The following is a 21,393-nucleotide window of genomic DNA, read 5'->3' on the forward strand; positions in this document are numbered from 1 at the left end:
AATTATGAGACGCAAAAAAAATATGAGTATCTCTGTGTGAAACAAATCTAAGCAAAAACTAATGGCAAGCACGTAGCTATCAAACGAGGACGTTTAATTACTTGCGCAATCAAAACCAATCCAACTTTGCGGAAATATAATGGATTCAAGGTACACAATAGAGAATGAATAATTGTTATCAAAAACGGGTCAATTTCACACAATGAAACACCAGACGATTTATGAAATCAGAAAATTAATGAAAAATATCAGAAAAGAATCACAGTTTTAAAAAGCAAAAATTTCACAATATGTTTGAAATAAATCCATCAGAAAAATTTAAAGCTCACCTCAAATAAATGTACTTTCTCTAGAGGCTCACCTCAAATAAATGTACTCTATTTCTCTAGAGGTTAAAACGAGCAATTGTACACAAAACGTCCACTGAGGAGGTGACACTCTCTAAACTGAGACAAACACAAAAGACAAGAACGACCAATAAGTAACGACCTTCGATAAGTCATTGCTTCGTTGTGCTTCATCAAATAAACAACAAAGCTGAAAAACTTTAAAGACAAACGAAAGCATTTGCTAAATAGATCGCCTCAATGCCTCTATGAAACCATACCAGGAGAGTAAACCATACCGTTCCGAGGGAACAAATTGGATGTTCCGAGGGAACAAATTGGATTTTAATGGCACGAAAAGCATCAGAGAAGAAAATTTTCTGAAACTTGATCCCATTTGGATACAGAAACTGAAAATATTGGCCCATGATAAAAAAAAATGTCATATTCACCATAACAGTTAAAATCGAGAACATTGTCAAAAAAATGCACCTGACTACCTAACATGACCATCTAGCAACACTTTGAGAATATATGACAAGACTTGTGGAAAGATTTCATTGAAAGAATATGATTTGAATTAGAAAAACTGCCTAGGAAAAATTATCTACCTCTTAGAGAAACTTTTTTCCTGCCTAACTGTTTTTTATGATGAGCAAACAATCTGTGACCAAATGAAAAAGACGATGCCCTCAAAATGAAAAGCATAAAATTTGCCCCACCAGTTGTTTCGAAGCCGCCAATTCCTTCATAGTTAGGATACACTAGAACAAAAACAAGACTTTTCAACCGCTAGTCGCTAATACCTTTCAATCTCAATTCTAATAATTGTTCTCGGATCTATAACAGTGGTCAAACCTAGGACTTGGCCAAAAGAAAACAGAGCTGTGGATCTAAAAATATGTTTCACAGATTAGTTTCGAATGCAATAAACTTTATGTTAGTTTCAGATTCACCACTTTCGACATCTCCCATAAGATGCCCCATCACTACAAGGTCAGTTCAATTGACTAATGTGCACGTTGTATTTGCAGAATTGGTACAATAGAAGTCTCTGTTGTGAAAACTAATTAGTTAATATTATCAACTGAGTCGAGATCTAAGCGTCAGTCAAGGCTGCAACTCCTGGAAGAACTTTCCCTTCCAGCAATTCCAAGCTAGCACCTCCGCCAGTGCTAACATGGCTCACTTTTTCTTCAGTTCCATATTTCGCTGCGCAGGTAGCAGTATCACCACCGCCAATGATAGTAGTTGCGCCAGATTCCGTTGCCTTGACGACAGCGTCCATAACCGCGATAGTTCCAGCAGCAAACTTGTCATTTTCAAAGACACCAGGTGGTCCATTCCAAACTATTGTCTTGGCGCTCGCAATTACATCGGAGAACTGCTTGATCGAGTCTGGTCCAACATCCAAGCCCATCCAGCCGTCGGGAATACCAGATTCTACTGTCGCAGATCCAACTTCGCTATCTTCCTTCAACGAAGTGCCAGTGACAAAATCAGAAGGCAGAAAAATTTCTACTCCCTTGCTCTTTGCCTTTTCTAAGATTTCATTGACAATTTTGGATCCTTCTTCGTCGTAAAGGGAGCCTCCAATTTGCATTCCATCGCGCACTTTCAGGAATGTGAACGCCATGCCTCCGCCAATGATCATTTTGTTACACTTCTCCAATAAGTTAGTGATAAGTTGGATTTTATCCGACACTTTAGCCCCGCCCAAAATACACAAGAACGGGAGCTGCGGTTCAACTAGGGCTTTAGCAAAGTAAGCGAGCTCTTTTTTGAGCAAAAACCCTGAAGCTTTGGATTCTTTCTGGACTCCGACCATTGACGCATGTGCTCTATGGGCAGTTCCAAATGCATCGTTGCAGTAAACATCACCGAGTTTCGCCAATGACTCGCTGAACTTCTTGACATCGTCGGCGGATGCTTTGATCTTTTTGCCATCGGCGTCAACGCCTTTTCCCTCCTCTTCTACGTGGAAGCGGACGTTCTCAAGCAGAATGACTGAACCAGCAGCCGGATCTGCGCAGAACTTCTCGACCTCTTCGCCGACGCAGTCGGAGAGGAATTCTACTTTGGTTCCAAGGATACTCTCCAGTTCAGGTACTACAACCTGAAATACAACATCAAGTGTGATTTAAATAAACTCATTGAAATTTAAATCCCCAATCAGAAATCAAACAAGAATGAAATGCAAACAAGAATGAAATGCAGGCAAAGCAGCAAACAATCTAATTTTAATTTGTAGAGTTAACAATTTGAAACTCAAAATGTTTCACGCTTTTCATGGTCTCTTTGTTTTGATCGAACAGTTTATTTTAGTGGTTTAAGCTCAGGAACTTTTGGGGCATGAATCAAGGTGCCAAATTGAACATATTGAGCTCTTAACGTTCAAAGAATTCAGCTTCTACCACAAATTGACAAATTGGTCTGAAAAGAAGCACTGTTCCGTAATAATTGAAAGGACTATTTTCAACCATTTAGACCACCAAATGTCAACCTTGCATAGACCGATCGATATTCAGCATATTTTTCACTGCTAAGAAAAAGCTTCAAATAAGGAAATTTGTATACCTTGAGAGTGTATTTATCCTGAGGTCTTCCATCGGGCCGTCCAAGGTGACTCATCAACACCACACTCTTGGCTTTTTGGTCCAGGCAGTACTTGATGGTGGGCACAGCGGCCACAATCCTCTGATTGTTGGTCACCTTTCCCTCTTTAAGAGGAACATTGAAGTCCACCCGCATCACAACCCGCTTCCCCTCCACCGACACTTTGTCAATGCTCAGTTTGTTCAGATTCAGACTCATATTTCTCTGCAACTTATACCCCAACACTCAAATGACAGTATTGGTTGATGGTTTGAGAAATAAATGAATACATAAATAAATGTCTTTCGATCCCATGATGTTAATTTTTACGTTTTTTGTCAAGTCCCCGCAGTTTTGATCATATGAATTTGTTTACTTTGCTTTGATATGACCGCACAATCACATTAAGGGCACCAATTAACTTCAGAAACACAATTTTGAGGAAACATCTACAAAGGGAAACCATGGCAAGCATTTTAATTTAAAATTGCTGTTGAACGGAGTTAAAGGCTAAATGGACTTCAGCAGTTGACAAGGTTGAGAAGATGCCAATTCAAGGATATCGGAAAAAAGCTACCTCAAATAATAGCGGAAAAAGCTATACAACAGCTTTAGGTAAGAAAAGACGCCAAAATATGTCCATATTATACAATTTCACAAGCTAACAAGACCACCAGCGCAAGTCTGTGCGTGGCACAGAAAAATCTAACACTGACAGTCCTTGGCAGACATGTGTTGAATCAACAAGTTACTAGCATTAAAAACTCTTAAATGTCCTTAGAATCATTTTTCTTGCGCAAATCCAAATGACAACTAACCTGCAGGCTAACCTAAGAGCAAACAGAGGCAAAAACCCAAAATTAATAAAATTTTTTATAAATTATTGAGACTATCCCCAGAAGTCAATTTGCGCAGCTGCAATCTACCTATTGACCCACACGCAGTCAAGTCCTGAATTACAATCCAACGAACTGAATGAACTAATGAACTAAACATTAATATTTTTCAGCAAACAAATGCGCAAAGTAAACAAAAAATCTGAAACAGAAAATTTGATGTTATTGATGACAAAAAACATTTGATCACATTGATTACTAACACCGTCATCCACCTTACCATGCACACTATTTTCCTGATTATAGTGTCCAGTTCAAAAATTTGAAAAAAAAATAAAGCAAAAAGTCAAAAATTTTCTCAAACAAACTGCTAAAATCTCAAAGTCGTGAATTCGAAAAATTATTCAACTTACTGTAGGTATCAATTATTTTGAATCATTGAGTTTCTTTATCATATACGAAATAATTCAAACCATAAACAAAAAGAAAACAGAGGAAAAGTGCAAAAGTAGGTATCAATTATTTTGAAGGTATCAATTACTGTAGGTATCAATTATTTTGAATCATTGAGTTTCTTTATCATATACGAAATAATTCAAACCATAAACAAAAAGAAAACAGAGGAAAAGTGCAAAAGAAACGGGGGAAAATGAAAAACGGTTGTTGCTAATTAGAAAAAATTTTTACAGGTTTAAGTCTAATGTATCCTAAAATACTGAGATACGTAAAACTATTTGTTAGAAATGTTTCAATAACCATTTGGGCGGATACACCTGAAGTTAAAATGAAAAAAAAACTGCTTTGAAAAAGACGCACGCGAACAAAAAATTAAATTTGCTCTTTCGTATTCCTACTTTTTTGCTCTCACTCAGAGTAATGCATAAACGAAACACATTCTTCTTTTGATCAATAGATTGTTCCAAAGATTGATCTAAAAAAATAGTGTTCAAATGCGGCATTGATACTACATAGTGTTTAACACTTAACCAATTTAAAACAGCGGGCCATTAATATTCCCTTTTGAGTCATAGAAAAAGATAGAAAACCAAAAGACTCGAAATTCTTTAGAATTTAATGAAGACAGCATCAAAACTATTCAAAATCTTCGGATTGTAAAAAAGACAGAATAACAATACAATCCCAGTTTTGTTTTGTTCCGACCCCTCTTGATGGGAGAGGAACAATATACTCAAATGGCTTTTCCTGTTCAGACAATTTTGACCGATCGATATATTCATTGTAGATAGTTGAGTGGTATCATTAAAAAGCCCGTCCAGCGTAGAATATGGAATTAAAAAGATTTTTTTGAATTTAGTTCTCTAGAGCGAGTTATCGTGGTTTAAATTTTTGTGAATATTAGACCGATTTGCGTTATTTTTATTCATATTTCCTGAATTTTGCATAAAATTTCGTCAATTTTGATTAAAAAAATATGAAAACACTGTTTATATTATTGACTATTTTGATTTAATTTTTTTGGCTAAAATTTTGGCCAAAAATTTCAAAACTCAGCCTTTTTCATCAAAGTGTCCCAAAAAAGCTTCTTTAGTCACACCGTCAAAAACAATTAGGTCAATTTTTGTAAACTACAAAGGCCACAAGTCCTACTTTCCGGTCCATTGAAAGTAGTCTGCCGTTTTTTGCTAACTTTACGATTATCAAAAACACAGCTTTTATTTTTGATCTTTTAAGTAACAAACTATCTAGATCTAAAACATTCGAAAAAATTGAGTGTTCTTCATGGGCGAAGAGCAATAACAAGGCTCGTTTTGATCCAATCTTGGACTGTTACAATCTAAAAATAATTCAGATCGGTCGGTCTTTGTAAAAAAAACTCGATCTATTTTATGTTCATTGAAGAACAGAACAGTTCAAATCAAAGCTCACTGTAGATAGGTAGGTCCAATTGGCTTTCTAAGCAGTTCAAGACTAATGTATCTAGTTTCCTTACTCGAAATATTATGGTCCTTTTGACTTTTGAAAATTTTTGATTTTTAAATAAACAATGGCTTCTTGAAACTTGCCAATATTTTTCTTTTAATTTGGTAAACTTTTACCGTAGTATCAGCAAAGAAGGAAAGCTTCTACTTCCTCTTCTTTCTACTGAATTGAAACTTAATCTTTTTTTGCTGTTTGAAGCGTTAAGTTATAGTTTTCTGGCTCTGATACTACTAGGTTTCATTTTTTTATTTTTAGGCATTGGCCCAATTTTCACTTTTTCTCGTTTTGTCGCATTATCACATTATTGACACTTCAAATATTACATTTTCGAGGTTCACAAGAAGACACAATTGAACATATAAAAGTCTTTAAAGGCATAGATTATGGTTTTAACGGCTACGACACCCCTTTCACGAAGAATTTAATTGAAATTTTCACATTTGTTTTTAACCGTAGTTTTTACGTTTCTTAGTCGTATGAAAATTTTTAGTCTGGATAATGACAGATCTCATTGTGTCTTTTTGGAGGAATAAATGGGCAGATATTCTGATTTGAGTAGATAGCTGATCGCTTTCATGACTTGGAAAACAATTGTTTTCAAAGATTTAAAAAAAACATAATCAACTAACGTCGGGCGAACTGCTCTCAAACGACCGGCGAGCGGTTGAGCTTGTCAGTAGCTAGCCACCGTTTTTTAGGCTAGCTTTACCTTGATTCGACTCTGCAACTTTTATTTTTCTAGCATTGTAAGGGAATTAAATCAAATAAAAACTGATATTTTAAAAATTTGCCAATTATTGCAAAACTTAAAAAAAGCTTCGAGCTTTCGCCGTGCAAATGATCAAAACTTTTTTTCTCTCTGGAGTTATAACAAGTAACCGATCCGTAAGACTTGAAAAGATTCGTTGGCCAGTAATGATCGTTAAACTCAAAATAACAAAAATATTCAAAAATTTTAAAAACAATCGCAAATTTTAACAAAATCTTGCTAAAATTCAAGATATTAAAATCTTCAAAGCCAATTCATTGTCTCAAGAGACTATTCAGTATCTATATTTCCAGCTTTAAACGGTTTCACTGGCTCATACAGATCCATAAACTTGGAACATGCCAATTTTAAGAAAATCAAAAAATTGCAAAAGCTGGAGTCATTAAAATATTGATAATGACTCGTTTAACTCTAGAAAACATGCGACAGTTTATCATCCAACCTTGGATGAGGTCCCTAGCACTCTGGTGCTGGAAAAAATGATAAATTCCAAAAGATTCAAAAAACTTGAAAATATTTGCAAAAATTAAAAAATAGCAAATATTATTAAAAATTGCCAATATTTAAATCTTGAAAAATCTTTCACTAAATCTAGAAGCTACGCATTAACCTATAATCAAACCCTAGAGGAGACTATGTCGCTCTTGAAGTTGAAGAAACCTAAAAACTGACAAAAAAATTCAAAAAAACTGAAAAAAATTTGCACATTTTGTCAAAAAAAAATGCTAAAATTCGTGATGTTAAAACCATTCCACTGCCACTAGAAACTATGCCATAACCTGTTATAAAACCCTAGAGGAGGTTCCTTGACAGCTAGGGCTGAGAGAACTAAAGAAAGACAAAAATTTTTAAAAGCTTGAAAAAAAATGTTAAAATTAGTATATCATTGCAAAAATTGCGTTTTTTATCGATCGGTTGTTCAAACGTAGCCACGGTTTGGGCCAGTGCGCTGATGGAGAGAGGGGAGTGGGCAACAGTGGTGTGGGGGAGGCAACAGCGCGGTGGAGGGGGTGCGGCAATTTTTAAAACAATCGCAAGATTTAACAAAATCTTGCTGAAATTCCAGATATTCAAATCTTTAAAACCCTTTCATTGTCTCAAGAGACTATCCAGTATACCTATTATAAGCTTTAAATAGTTTCACTGATTCATAAAAATCCATAAACCTGTAACATGATAATAATTTCGCAAGAAATTGAAAAACTCAATTTTTTAATAAAAAAAAACTGCTAAAGCTGCAGTCATTAAAATATTGATAACATATCCATTAACAATAAAAACTATGCGACAGCTTCTCATCAAACCTTACAGGAGGTCCCTAGGACCCTGGTGCCAGAGAAAATGATAAAAAAAAAGATTCAAAAACTTGAAAAGTTGCAAATATTTTTTAAAAATTGCTGATAGTAAAATCTTGAAAAACATTCCATTACATCTAGAAGCTATAAAGTAACCTATAATTAAACCCTAGAGGACTCTAAGTGGCTCTGTAAAAAAATGCTAAAATTCGTAATGTTGAAATTTTGAAAAACATTCCATTACATTTAGAAACTATACAATAACCTATTGTCAAACCCTACAGGAGGTTCTTTGGCTCTTGAGGCTGGAAACCTAAAAAGACGAAAATTTTCAAAAAAATTGAAAATTAAAAATTTTATCGGAAAATTGCTAAAACTTGTGCTAATAAAAAGTTTAACTATTCCGTGGTCAATAAAAATTTTCCAGCGACTTATTGCTAAACCCTTAAAGAGGTTTCTGACCCTGGGTCTGTAAAAACTCAAATAAAAAAATTCGAAAAACCGAAAAAATTGCACGTTTTGTCAAAAAAATGCTAAAATTCGTGATGTTTAATTGTTGAAACCATTCTACTACTACTAGAAACTATGCAGTAACATATTATAAAACCCTAGAGGAGGTTCCTTGACACCTAGGGCTGCACCGTTAGCCAAGGTGGGGGGGGGGGGTGCCGGGGGGCTGATGGGGAAGGAGGGGGCAACAGCGGGGGGGGGAGTGCGTTGGGACAATAGTGGGGGTCAACAGTGGGGGTGTCTTCAGCCTCTAAGAACCACCCTTTACACTAAGTATAAGTCTCCAAAACAGTTTGAGGTGAAACAGAGCTTTAAGGCTCTAAGAGCACTTACTGCCGGCTTGGCGCTACCTATATAAACCGTTTCCGAGGATGAAAAGTCAAAAGCGTCAGACGAAAAATTGGTCAAGCGAAAAATCGCAATAAAAAAGACCGACAGGACTAATATAATTGCTGCAAACTTCGTTTGAGAGCAATTAAAGATTAACTTCGCATTTTTCTTTTTAGTCATGTTTTTACCTAGGCGCGTTAATTACAGGTCACATAAGACAACATTGTCCTTGAGGGAAGGTCCATGTATTCAAAATCTGAAGTTATAAAGACTTCCTTATAAATATACTGACTTCGACACGGGTTTTTCGCAATAAACGTAAACTAATATTTTTTTCTATATTTTACGTTCTTTTTGTAGACGCAAGACATATTCAGAATAATTACAGGTCTCGAGTGCTTCCTTTGGACGAACATATGAACCTGTTTAATTATTTCTTTTTGCAGCTAATGGCTTTCATGACTTCAAAAATAATTGTTTTCGAAAAATACAAAAGTATTATTCAATTTTGCTGTTTTGTCTCATTTTTTGTCTACCTGCTTCCTATTTTCATTATTGAGATGTCTCATTCCACCTTGGCTTTCGAAGAAGGCTCAATAGAACATATTTTGTGGTGCAAAATCTGGCTGAACGGCTTCGACAGCGTTTTCTCGCAAGTTTTGAATTTTTGCTTCTCTATTTGCTGTTCTTTTTGTAACCGCACAAAAAAAATGAATAATAACAGCTCTTAATGCCCTCCTACAGATGCGTATGTCACCATAAACATGTTGGATGTTTTCAATTGCTATCATTTTCATTACTTAGAAACTAATTGTTTTTTTTTAAATAAGCTGATTTTTTATTGTTGTTATTTTGTTCTTTTTTGTCTAATTGTTACCGAGCCTTATTATGGAGTGGTTCCATATCTTTTCGAATGAAGTACAAGTTAATTTGTTTAGTTTCAGTTTCACCTGACGCTATTTGACTTGTTAATAAGTTTCTTAAATGGAAAGTTTTAGATGTAATTAATGTTTGTTGTTATTGTTGTTTAGATTTTTTTGTTCGTCTTGACTTGCTTTCTCATGGCTGATCTCATCAATCTAATTACGAATTTTTTTTCACTCCACTGAGCTATTTGCCTTATAAGCGATCTTTTTGTTCATACACATTTCTTTTTGAAAAATACTTCTTCATTTGGTAGACATCTATATCAAAAATGTGGATGAGCAGGGTCGGAACTTTATGTGCGAACACACATAACCGAGCTTCCTTGTATTGAAATATATACAAAGTCCTGCATAAAATGTTGATAAAATAATTATCAAGGAAACATTCAATATTGATATGCACGATTTTGACGCCCTGTCTTACATCTACCCTATTGTCTGTCAAAGGGACTTCATATTTAACAAACAAAAGAGAATGTAAATTTGAAAAACAGCAATGCAAATCCGATCCATCTGACATCCGCGCTAAACCGCAGAAAAGTCTCAGATAATTTTAAAAACGGGCTTATTTTAATTGCACAAGTTCATAATAAATCATAAAATTGATGCAATATGTAACTGGAAACGCAATATTTTAACAATTATCTCAGTCAGAATGCACTTTTTCAAAATACGGTTGTTTTTTGCCCTAAGCAGATGAACTTCTTAACAGAAAAAGCTGCTGTCACAAAATTGGTTGAAGTGATGAATTGGTTAAAAACATTGAAAAATTAAAACAAGTACTCTACAAACATATCTGTTGATTACCAGTAATCGATAAGCAAACGATTACCTCAAGAGGTCTCAATATTTTAATTCGACAAAATTTCATTAAAACGGCTCTGAGTTGATTGAGATTGGCTAACCAAACAACAAACATTCGCTTTCTTTTAATACTAGATTCGTTTACAAGGTACCCAAATTAGCCAGCTACCAAATAGATAGATTTCAAAAATATAACGATGCAACGAACGGGTATCTGACAAAGCAAGCTATAAGAAAGCCAAATTAAAATTCAGAGCACTCAAAACTGAACAATATCTACACTGAACAATGAAAAACAATGACATTGCAAAAAATCTATTCATTCTAATCTTTGAAAAAAAACAAACGTTCTAACACAAACGAGCATTCACTTTGCTAAGTAGCAAACAGTTTTCATTAAACACAAAAATACCACTAAGTGCGCCGTTGGAATTGTCGCTGCAAATTTTCTGCCACATGAAAATCTCGGTGAGTGGTGAGTTCGAACATTGAAACATTCTCCTCACACAGCGAACACTTCATCAGGTCGCAATTTGATTCAACAACTTCAAAAATTTCGTCTGGAATAGCCCTCTTTGTGGCAATCTTGGCAAACATGCTTTCAATGGAAACATGATTTTGCTGAGTTGAACATTCCGGAATTATTTCAGACACAGAAGACTTTGATTTACTTTTATTCAATACATTTGAAGATCTGTTGTTTTGTTGAGTCACTTTTAATCTTTTGGTTGTATTCTCACTTTGATTGCCGAAAACCAACGGAGCTTGCTTAAAACTGCGAGAAGATTTTTGTTCACTTTTCGATTGGTTTGGCCGCTTTCGTTTATTGTGGGAAGTCAATTTAGGTGTTTTCGGCTGTGATGAACTGCCTTTCTGATTGCTTTCCACTTCATTTGATATTTTCGCTTTCGGCTCTGAAAGACTTAGTTTTGCACTGAGCGATCTTTCAACAGGGGGTGACTTTACATGAATAACAGAATCGCAAGAGGACTCTGAATCAAACAAAATAGAAGATAATGTTTTAGACTTCTGTCCAGAATCATTTTCGGCGTTTTGGGCACAATTACAATTCGAACAAGTTGAACTATCATTGGGCGCTTTTGATACCGTTTTGGAGTTTGCCTTTCGACTGTCTCCTTTAACGTCAAAATCTTCGAACAACTTACTGGCACTGCTAACAATAGGGGTGCCAGAAAGCAAATCAATATCTTCCGAAACTAAATAGCGATCTAAAGATTTGCTAGGAGAATAACCAGGGCCTATCGTCCTATTCGATAATCTCTTGTCACCTGGATGTGAACAAGATCGGATGAGTTCTGGTGGTGACTCGGGAACCAATACTTCAGGCTCTGAAAATGAATCTTCATTAACTTCATTGTCTAAATCAGAGTCGGCTATTAACGATTCGCTGTTGCTATTTTCATTACTACCAATTGCACCATTACACAAATTAATGTCTCCAAAAACCGACAAAGCTCCCATTTTAGTTTGACTCGATTCACTTTGTTCCACGTCTTCGGACAAATTTCGCTCTCTATCCATAACTGGCTGCAGTTTTCGAATCCTTTTGCTGTCCAGAAAAATATCCAATGCAGATTTTCTTGGTTTCTTTACTTTAGCCCCCGTTTCTTTCTCGTTGTCCTTTCTAGTAGGCTTAGAAAATACTATTTGCGTTTTTTCACTTGTCACATTGAAGAAATTCGTGATGCTCATATTTGACCTCGAAGCACTTTCAGCTTTTGAAGCGTACGTTCCCAGGTGTATGATAGGGTCCGGAAACCGATCAAAGCTTCGCTCTAATTTGAACGGAAGAGACGCAAGAATAACTTTCATAATCTCAGCTTGCATATTATTGGCATCATAATTTATGATTGGACATCTTTTGCTTATCTGACCTCGACCTTTGACCGAATAATTCACAGACACAAGTTTGAAAACTCGCTGATTTAAGTCCATATCTTCATTAAGACGTTCTTCCAATTCCAGGCAAAGCTGCATCGTCCAATGATTCACTTCCTTCGAAGTCCAGATCGATTCTTTTCCCAAGAAATTTTTGGAGCACCCAATGGACTTAACTGTTGTTCGTGGTTTAACTGGTTCGAAATTGATTCCACGGCAAATATTGTAGAGAAATAAGCCGTTTCTCTCGCCGAATTTAGTACTTAAAACTGACTCTGAATATTTCAACAAATCACCCACGTGAACACAGCCCAATTCTTCCTGAACAATATCACCCAACTTTCCCCCCAAATACCTCAACTTGTGAACAGGTAACGATTGGAAATATAATTCAATCGAAATGTGTGGCAAAATAGTTTGCTTATTTGGTTTATTTATTCCACAAGCCAATTTCGCCAGTATTTTGTTATGCGCAATACCTGCTGAGCATCTAAACTCGGTTTTCTCATAAACAGCCCGTCGAATATCTTCCACAATTTGAGCTCCTAGAGCCAATCTGAATTCTGCATTAGCCGTAGAAGAATACTGATTTACATAATTTAAAAACGGCATAAGATTTTTCTGGCGGTCTGATTCTGGGTCTGGATTTGAGACCGGCTCAAGATCATAATCATCCACCAAAGAACCTTTGTTTGTTTCAAGACATTCTGATTCAATAATCAACCCAGTATTGCATTGGTCTCGTGTCTCAGACATAGGAAATATAACACAAGTATTTGGGAGCAACTCTTGGTTTACTGGCTTGAACACAAAGTTATCGTTATCATTTTTCGTCAATTCTGATATTCGCTTATCAACAAGTGAAGTTAAATCGAGAAACGCTTCATCAATTGATGCACGTTCGACGTTTTGACACATTGCCGTCAATACCTAAACATGAAGTTGACAATGAAAATTTGGCGTTATGTTAAGAGCTTTGGTTACTGAGCAACACAATAGCTTAAGAAAATTCCTTTCAGCATTAAAATAATTAAGATACAATAGTTAATATTGAGGCAAATAGCAACACACTCAACTAAAAAACTACACTTCACGCAGGATGTACACTACAGAGATTCAGGCGTACAAAGTTATGCATTTCAGAAATTTTCAAGAAACCATTTATCGCGTTCTTGTCTCTCTGAGATGCGGGTTCAAAAGCGTACTGGGTTCAAAACACACCCAGTTTAGATTCATTATTTCTACACAATTTAGGTACCTGGAAGACTTGAGCACTCGCTTGGCGGTATTTAGTCAAGTCTGCCTTGCCTCTGGACTCTTTCACAAAAACTGTCTCCATTTCAGGACACACTTGCTTAGCATCCTCGCCCATCATTCCACGTTTTACACCTGTTAAAGGCTACTGCTGTGAATAGGGAAAAATAGAAAATGAAAGTGAAAAACAGTAAAATCAGGTGAAAATTAAATCCCCAATTAACAAAATTTCACAAAATAGCAGGCAGACTGCTGAATATTGCAGTGAAATACACTGCCGGGCAGAAAAATTACAATGGAAACCGAAATGAGGAGAAAGTTATCAATGCCGCTGAGAAAACTATTCAAATCTTATAGACAAAAAAATGATTATCACAAGTGGCATTCATTACACGTATATCACGTAGGCATATGTCACGTATAATGAAAATCAGTCCACCGCAAATAACCACCTAACAACTTTTGGGAGGAAGAACGAGAAATCATATCACGCGCACAAACGCTTGCTGTTAATACGAGATTGATAAGTTATTCAGATGTTCTGCTTGAATAAATATCAAAATAAAAATGAGCGTCGGACAAAAAAATATAGCCGGAAGAAATCGAAGCGTCGGAAAGATTACAGCATTGACATCATTGGAGAAAGTTAAAAAAAATTACGGTATCAATCAGTAAGAATACAAAAAATGGAACAGATTTAAAAAACAGTGGTCAAAGACAAAAGTGGTCAATGACATAAAAAGACTAAAAGTGGTCAAATAGGATGGTCAACTACTGTTAGGCTAAAAAAAATGACAGGGCTAAAACTCGTCAAGCAATAAATCATGATACTACTCTTATAAAGAGGGAACTCCTCAATCAGCTGTGCGACCCAAAAGATAAACCGTGAAAGCATAAGGCAGATAATATTCCTATAAACTAAACTTAATTTTTCATCAGAAAACGAAAACTAAAGTATAGGACTAAAAATCGCTGAATATTCTGTTTTGGAGTCACTGCAATTTAAAATATCAAACATACTTCTCATGTTGAAGATATCATGGAAAATTGAGTTCAAACTAATGCAAAAACCAAACTAATCAACAAAAAAAAACACAGAATAAAACTCAAAGCCGGCAAATCGTTTAAAACAAAAACTGATGACTGAAGAAAACTTACAGACAGTAATAATCAGATAAAAAGTTTTCAACGGAATTGCAGCAAACTCTCAGAGCTGCATCATAAATGAAATAATCAATTGTAAACCAAACAAAAAACGAAGAATCTAAGAAAAAGGTCAAAATTTTTAACAACTGAAAAATGTAAAGCGAATAAAACTATAGATGTAAAGAGGATGCTAGAATGAAACATGCTAGAATGAGATTATTGACAAAAAGTAAAAACCAAATCAAAAACTAGTTCTTGATTTTAACAAATTAAAAAAAAGTAAGTAGAAAACAAATACATTCCAAAATTTAGTATTGGAGTTCAAAACAGAATTAAAAACAGAGTTCAAAGATTCGAAACATTGAAAAAGTTTGCAAAAAAGTTTTGCAAACACTTCTAACATTTCTAACGCCAAAAAATGATAAAGCCTTTCAATCGAAATAGCCTTACTATCTCGTTTGGATGACCTCTTAAGAAAATCACTTAAGAGTTTGCATTCTCAATTGAGATTAAGTAGGATTGCAGAACTCATTTCTCAAGAGACGTGAATCATACATGTTCAAAAATGGTCTCACAATTGAGCTAAAAACTCATATCAACAAAGTAAGAAATGATGTCACGAGAGGGCTCCTACCACCTGCTGGATGAGGGTGGACGGGGGAGTTCTGGTTTTGCAGTGAGTGGAGCGAAGTCAAGGGGTCAATTTTAAAGAAGATTCAGAACTGCCTTTCACACCATGAAATCGTCTCCTCAACACAGATTCAAAAATCGCATACATAGAGACTGGTAAGGTGTAAGGCTCTAAAACAGTTGCTCAGCCATTTAAAGCTCTCTGGGTTTTATCCCGTTTTTGAGGACTAAAAGTTAAACGCGTCAGACGAAAAATCAGTCAGTTTAAAAAAAATCGAATAAAAAAGACCATAGGACATATAATTGCTACAAACTTTTGAGAGCAATTAAACAAAATATATGGAAAGCAATTCACTGAAACTGTTTGGAAACGAATATTCTTTCAGCATGAAAACTATTTGACGCAAAAAATTAAATGAACCGATTGTTGTAGAAATATTGGGCGACGAAATTCGTGAAAAGACAAAAAACACTCATGTTTCTCCTGAAATACAAGATCAAATCCATAACAACAATATACAATCAACTGAATTCGTTGAATAGGCACTACTGTCCTGGGATAAACCCAATGTAACCAGTCATTACTAAGATTATAGCAAATGTGAAAAGCACTAATTTTTTCTTAAGAACTAAAAAAAGGATCCAACAGGGAAAAATCGCGAAAATAGCTTAAAATTGCGCCTTACGTCATATATCTTTTCAGAGGATCAAAAAGGCCTCCAAACCTATTAATACCAGTTAAATTAGTTGAGACAAACACCATTATCTCTTTACTATTCTTTCAGCATGAAAACTATTTGACGCAAAAAATTAAATGAACCGATTGTTGTAGAAATATTGGGCGACGAAATTCGTGAAAAGACAAAAAACACTCATGTTTCTCCTGAAATAGAAGATCGAAGCCATAACAACAATATACAATCAACTGAATTCGTTGAATAGGCACTACTGTCCTGGGATAAACCCAATCTAACTAGTCATTACTAAGATTATAGCAAATGTGAAAAGCACTAATTTTTTCTTAAGAACTAAAAAAAGGATCCAACAGGGAAAAATCGCGAAAATAGCTTAAAATTGCGCCTTACATCATATATCTTTTCAGAGGATCAAAAAGGCCTAAAAACCTATCAATACCAGTTAAGTTAGTTGAGACAAACACCATTACCTAAACATACCCGGCAGATTGCCGGAAAATAGCCGCCGTTGATTCCAATAAACATGATTGGGATTGAACGAATAGAATATATTGAAAAAAAAAAGATTTTTGTACAAAAATATTTTTTAAGTCCGATTTATTTTGATGGCATTTCGTAGTTGAACATACTTCTGTTTCTTAGAGAGAGGCTACAGGGGCTACTATCAACACCAATAAGCATTAGAGGTGGTAACTAAGACTTATAGGAACGACGTTCAAATAGCGGGCATCTGAAATTGGGCTTTATGGGTTTATCCCGTTTCTATTTCTGAGTTCAATTTTCTATACCGACTCTGTTCATTTTGAATTGCTTTGCTTAGCAACTGATGTTCAAATTCGTTTTAGCAGAATGAGAGAAGAGAGAAACTAGCCTAGAGAAGTCAAAAAGATTTCACGCAAAATGTCAAAAAAGCGGCAAAATGGTAAAGCGAAAAAAAGTTTGACGAAGTAAAAAAAAATACGAGCGCAATAATAGCCGGCTGAGAAGATGAGGGCGGCTATTAATAAAAAATAAACTAAAAAACGATAAAAAAAATTCGCTCGCTTAGCGAAAATTTTGTTCACACTTAATTTTCTCGCTCTCTCGCAGAATAATGCATGAACGAAAACAACTCTAAATTTTCTCTCCACTCTTGACTTTTGCTCAGCAGATTAACCTAAACACTTCTTTGCACGTGCGCCAATTGACTTCCTCTAAAACACATTCTCTAATACAGAAGTCACCGATTAAAAAATATATTAATATATTAAATATTTTATTCCTCTTCGAGTCGTAAAAAGACAGCACACCAATACAATCCAAATGCTTTGGATTGTAAAAAATAATAGGAGCGCAATAATAGAGCTGCTAAGATGAGGGCGGCTATTAATCATTAATATTTTTACAAAAAGTAATTCCTTTTGACATATGTACTGGTTCTATTAACGTACCTCCGACAATTACAGTATCGCAAAAAAACAACGAATTCATGTTACCACACTTAACATTGTCATCAATGATGTTCATCATAAATTCAACTTCTCTCGTGGCCACTGTACACCACGGTGAAATGAAAAGCAATAAAATGAGACAATCGGGTGCTAATGTTTGCGTCATCACTTGCATCGTCTCGTCTCGTAAAACCAGCCATTCCATCAGTAAATTCTCAGCTTTCACAATTCAATTACTTGGATGAAAAATTAATCAAAATTTCATCAAATCTTCAACGTTGAATTCAGCTAAATTTGGAGGTTTGGGAGAGAAAATAAAACAATCAACATAGCTGGAAGATTGCCAAAAATAGCCGCAATAGCTTTGTAAACCTGCAGTCTCAAAAACAACAGTATTAGCTGCCTAGCTGCTCTCAAATAACCTTCCTTTAGAGTGACACACCCATTTGATCATATCTCTTTTAATCACGCAAAAACTCGCTCCACTAAGAGCAAAAAATAACGTCAAGCACGCACTTCATTTGAAATTGCATGAACGCATCACCAAAAAGCAGATTTGATGCGGTTGTGACGTCATATGGTCGAACAAAAATAGCGACGAAAAATCAAGAGAAGGCCAATAATAGCCCCAGCTATCGCTGTGCGGCTATAAATAAACATCATTAGCCAATTGAAATCTATTGAGGCACTCCCAAAAGCAAATCAGCACCATTAGAACACGTGCATGAACTTCAATAGGAATCACCAAAGCCAGTTAAAAGCAATTCAAAATAATGCAGGTGGAAAAAATTTCAAAAACCGAAAAATGTTCTGAAACAAAATTAAAAAGATTTAAGCAGATTTAAAAAGTTAATGCCTTCAAACTATTCGTTTTGTTTTTCGCTCTCTTTACTACGACAACCAGCATGACCAAAATTACCATTCTAATTTGACTTCCCCACTGACAAAAAAGTTGAGACGAGAAAACAGTGTGAACAGATTTAAAAAAAATGCGTGAAGACTCCGGAATCGATTCGAGATAAATTCACTTCAGCCAAGGCCAACTACCCAATAAAGGAAAGAAACTATTTACATGAAGATACCTTATCAGACTCGAGCAAAATCTGATATAAAAAGCAGAGCAAAATATATAATTTTCCTAAAAAAGTCTCAAGTTGCTGCCCTAAGATAGATCGTGCGATGTACAAAATTTTCGTGCAAACCACGACTATCAAATAATAGCTAATAACAACGCGAACGTTACATATAAAAAAAGAAATTCAAAATCTAATAATTTTCACGAAATTCTCTACAAGCACTACGTCCCAATTGTTCTAAAAAGAAACTTTTACAATGTTGCCACTCGATAGCTGACTCGCCAAACGCGGGTGAGAGACTCAAAACAGCAAATAAGAGACGAGGCAAAAAATTCTTTCAGGGAAAATCGAAGTCTCTCTCTCTCTCTCTGAAAATCAAATAACTCAATTTAATAACAAAACCCAGAAAATTGCTCGACGTTAACAACTGAATGAGATAACCATGGGCACAAAGTTAGAAGAAATGGGCAAACAACAATGAAAAACAAGCAGAGGGGGCTAAAATACTGCTCAGTTTAATCAGTTTTATTCAACGAAAACAAAGCAGACTAATACCAAAAAAATCACAAAACCACTAAAAACAATAATCTTAACCAAAAAAACATCCATACTGAGATACAGGATTCAATATAGTCCTGCATCAGTAACCAAGAAACTTATCACTTTTACTTATAAACACTTATGTTTTTATGTTATCTATCTACTGTCTCTGTAAATAGCTAAACCAATTGGCTCTAACTGCTCATTTCATGCAACCTGTTAGTTTGATGTTAAACTGTTATTAACACCTTAGAGAAGCGCAGACGAGATTTGAACCGATATGATTCCGTCGCCTCGTTGCTTAATAAACATTATTGCGCACAACAGTTTTGATACTCAAGTTCCTTTTAACAGGACTATCTTAGATACAGATGCACATAATCAAACACAAACATAGATAATACAGATTCCTCCGACCATCTGGTTTGGACTAACCCAATCCGGCAATCACTAAATCCACTAACATTACGCCAATTGGCTTATTCAAACACCGTACTTGACACATACAATTAAAAAAATGTAGAAAGATACAGATCTGGAAACAGCGACTAAAAATACAAAACAAAAAATGGCTCAACATTTATTCTTAAGCTATAAAATTTGCATAAATTCCCAATATACAGATATCTGATATTATAATTGAAAGCTTCTTCGGCTGACAGAGTTAGAGTTAAAAAAGATCTGAAAACGCCAAAAGTCATCACAGAATATTCCATCACTTAACGAATTTGTTCGCCACCTAGATTCTCAAACTCTCTCAAAAATGAGGCACGAACAGAAAACCACTTTCTCCTTTCTGCTCTTCAGTTTTCTTCAGCAATTTGACCTGAACATTTGTTGTCATGCAATTTGCCTTTCAAATGAATATAATCCACTGGCTAAACGCATCAAAGCAGAGCAGATAAAAAATCTAAGTCCAATAAAAGAAAAAAATTGCCAGAGACCGTGCCGAAAATTCATTAATTTTTCATATACAACAAGTAAAATGAAACACTTTGTTTCATACAATTGAGACTATATAATGGCTCAAACAATATTAGACATGCAACAGTAAACTTAGAGATCTCTAATTTTTTTTTAAAAAAGATTACAAACTAGAAGAAATGGAAAGCAATTCTAAAAAGTTTCACAATTATTTGTCACATTCTCTGAAAATACAGCTTTGTACTAAAAAATCTTCATTCAACTCATACTAAAAACGCCAACGAGCGCTATAGTTCAATTCAATTGACAATAAAAGTACTAAAGGATGCAATAAGAAAATATTGACACTTGTGACAATAGAGGTTTCGACAATAGAGGTTCGAACCCAGGATCTCCCGGATAAAAGTCACAGATCTTAACCACTCAGCAAAATAGCCTCTGGAAAATTCAATTCAGATCAAGCAAAAAGGAAATCAAGCGTAAAAACGTAACTTGAAAAATCAAGCAAATGCAAAAATATTCTAGAAAAAATGTCAAATAAAAAAGAGATTCAGACGCACTGCAATATAGATACGCTCAGCTTACAGCGTCGCAGCTATAAGCAAACAAGAACAGCTTCAAAAAGCGGTACGTGAACAAAATTACCGCTCTCAGCGAAAACTTTTGCAGACCTGCCTTTTTTGCTCCGTTTTAAAGGAATGAGCAAATTAACCTCTCCCTCTTTTCTCCCAACTTTTTCAAACTCAATTCACTCCCTGGGCTACCGGTTTTTTCGCTCGCTCTCATAAAAAACAAAAGAAAACCATATAGTCTTTTCAAGTCCTAAAAATACGCCCCACCAATGCTCGTAAAAATGAGCGCCCGATTACAATCCCAATTCTTTGGCTTGTTGAAAAACCGATGAAACCAATAATAGCCTAGATATAGCTACGCGGCTATTATTGAATCTTAATTAATTTAAAACGAACTTCACAAATTGTTGTTTAGCAATTAATGAAAGACAATTTTACAAAACATTTTGTATTCTGACCTTTGGCTCTTGCCTCGTAGTTGATGGCGATGATTCCTCCTCCCCTGAAAGGCTTGTACTGTACCACACTGCATGGTTTTCCCCTCAAACTTGGGTTATCCCTCTCTTCAACTTGTACGTAGAAGCAGTCCATGTCAATTAGTGCTATAACTCTCTGCTTTCCACTTCCAGTGCAGTTCTCCATCTCACTGGATGAAAGTACACAAAATCACATCTGAAAGTAATCCAAGCACCTTAAAAGATTTAGTCGCACGAAGAATCCGACACTGAAGACCCCCATTATGACATATACACAACAAGTGGTGTATTCATCATCAGAGCAAGAATGCTGCGAAGTAGTTTGTATCTCGGTTTCAACTCCTCGGAGTTACGGCTCAAATAGAGAAACGCCTATAGCAGCAGAAAGCATATTAAAAACTTCCGAGAAGATATCGCTA

The 21,393-nt window shown here is 35.4% G+C and overlaps 2 protein-coding genes across 2 annotated transcripts; both read right to left on the bottom strand.

Annotated features, from left to right (window-relative positions):
- Positions 1 to 1,212: 1,212 nt before the first annotated feature.
- Positions 1,213 to 3,156, bottom strand: LOC142358038 (putative phosphoglycerate kinase). Its single transcript, XM_075409512.1, has 2 exons — positions 2,904 to 3,156; positions 1,213 to 2,442 (listed from the first exon to the last, which is right to left on the bottom strand). The coding sequence occupies exons 1-2, from the start codon at positions 3,138 to 3,140 to the stop codon at positions 1,426 to 1,428; spliced, it is 1,254 nt and encodes a 417-aa protein (XP_075265627.1). The 5' UTR covers positions 3,141 to 3,156; the 3' UTR covers positions 1,213 to 1,425.
- A 7,475-nt stretch (positions 3,157 to 10,631) lies between these two features.
- LOC142358039 (uncharacterized) lies at positions 10,632 to 21,191 on the bottom strand. Its single transcript, XM_075409513.1, has 3 exons — positions 20,957 to 21,191; positions 13,490 to 13,620; positions 10,632 to 13,161 (listed from the first exon to the last, which is right to left on the bottom strand). The coding sequence occupies exons 1-3, from the start codon at positions 21,138 to 21,140 to the stop codon at positions 10,747 to 10,749; spliced, it is 2,730 nt and encodes a 909-aa protein (XP_075265628.1). The 5' UTR covers positions 21,141 to 21,191; the 3' UTR covers positions 10,632 to 10,746.
- Positions 21,192 to 21,393: the final 202 nt, after the last annotated feature.

The sequence above is a fragment of the Convolutriloba macropyga genome, unplaced genomic scaffold (genome assembly GCF_964194025.1).
Source record: "Convolutriloba macropyga unplaced genomic scaffold, txConMacr16.3 SCAFFOLD_2173, whole genome shotgun sequence".
Classification (NCBI taxonomy): domain Eukaryota; kingdom Metazoa; phylum Xenacoelomorpha; order Acoela; family Convolutidae; genus Convolutriloba; species Convolutriloba macropyga.

Coding starts and splice junctions, on each gene's coding strand:
- LOC142358038 (XM_075409512.1), bottom strand. CDS start 3,140: ATGAGTCTGAATCTGAACAAACTGAGCATTGACAAAGTGTCGGTGGAG. Junction 2,443..2,903: donor AGGATAAATACACTCTCAAG/GTATACAAATTT, acceptor GTTGTATTTCAG/GTTGTAGTACCTGAACTGGA.
- LOC142358039 (XM_075409513.1), bottom strand. CDS start 21,140: ATGGAGAACTGCACTGGAAGTGGAAAGCAGAGAGTTATAGCACTAATT. Junction 13,621..20,956: donor CTACGAGGCAAGAGCCAAAG/GTCAGAATACAA, acceptor AGCCTTTAACAG/GTGTAAAACGTGGAATGATG. Junction 13,162..13,489: donor CGAGTGCTCAAGTCTTCCAG/GTACCTAAATTG, acceptor CTTCATGTTTAG/GTATTGACGGCAATGTGTCA.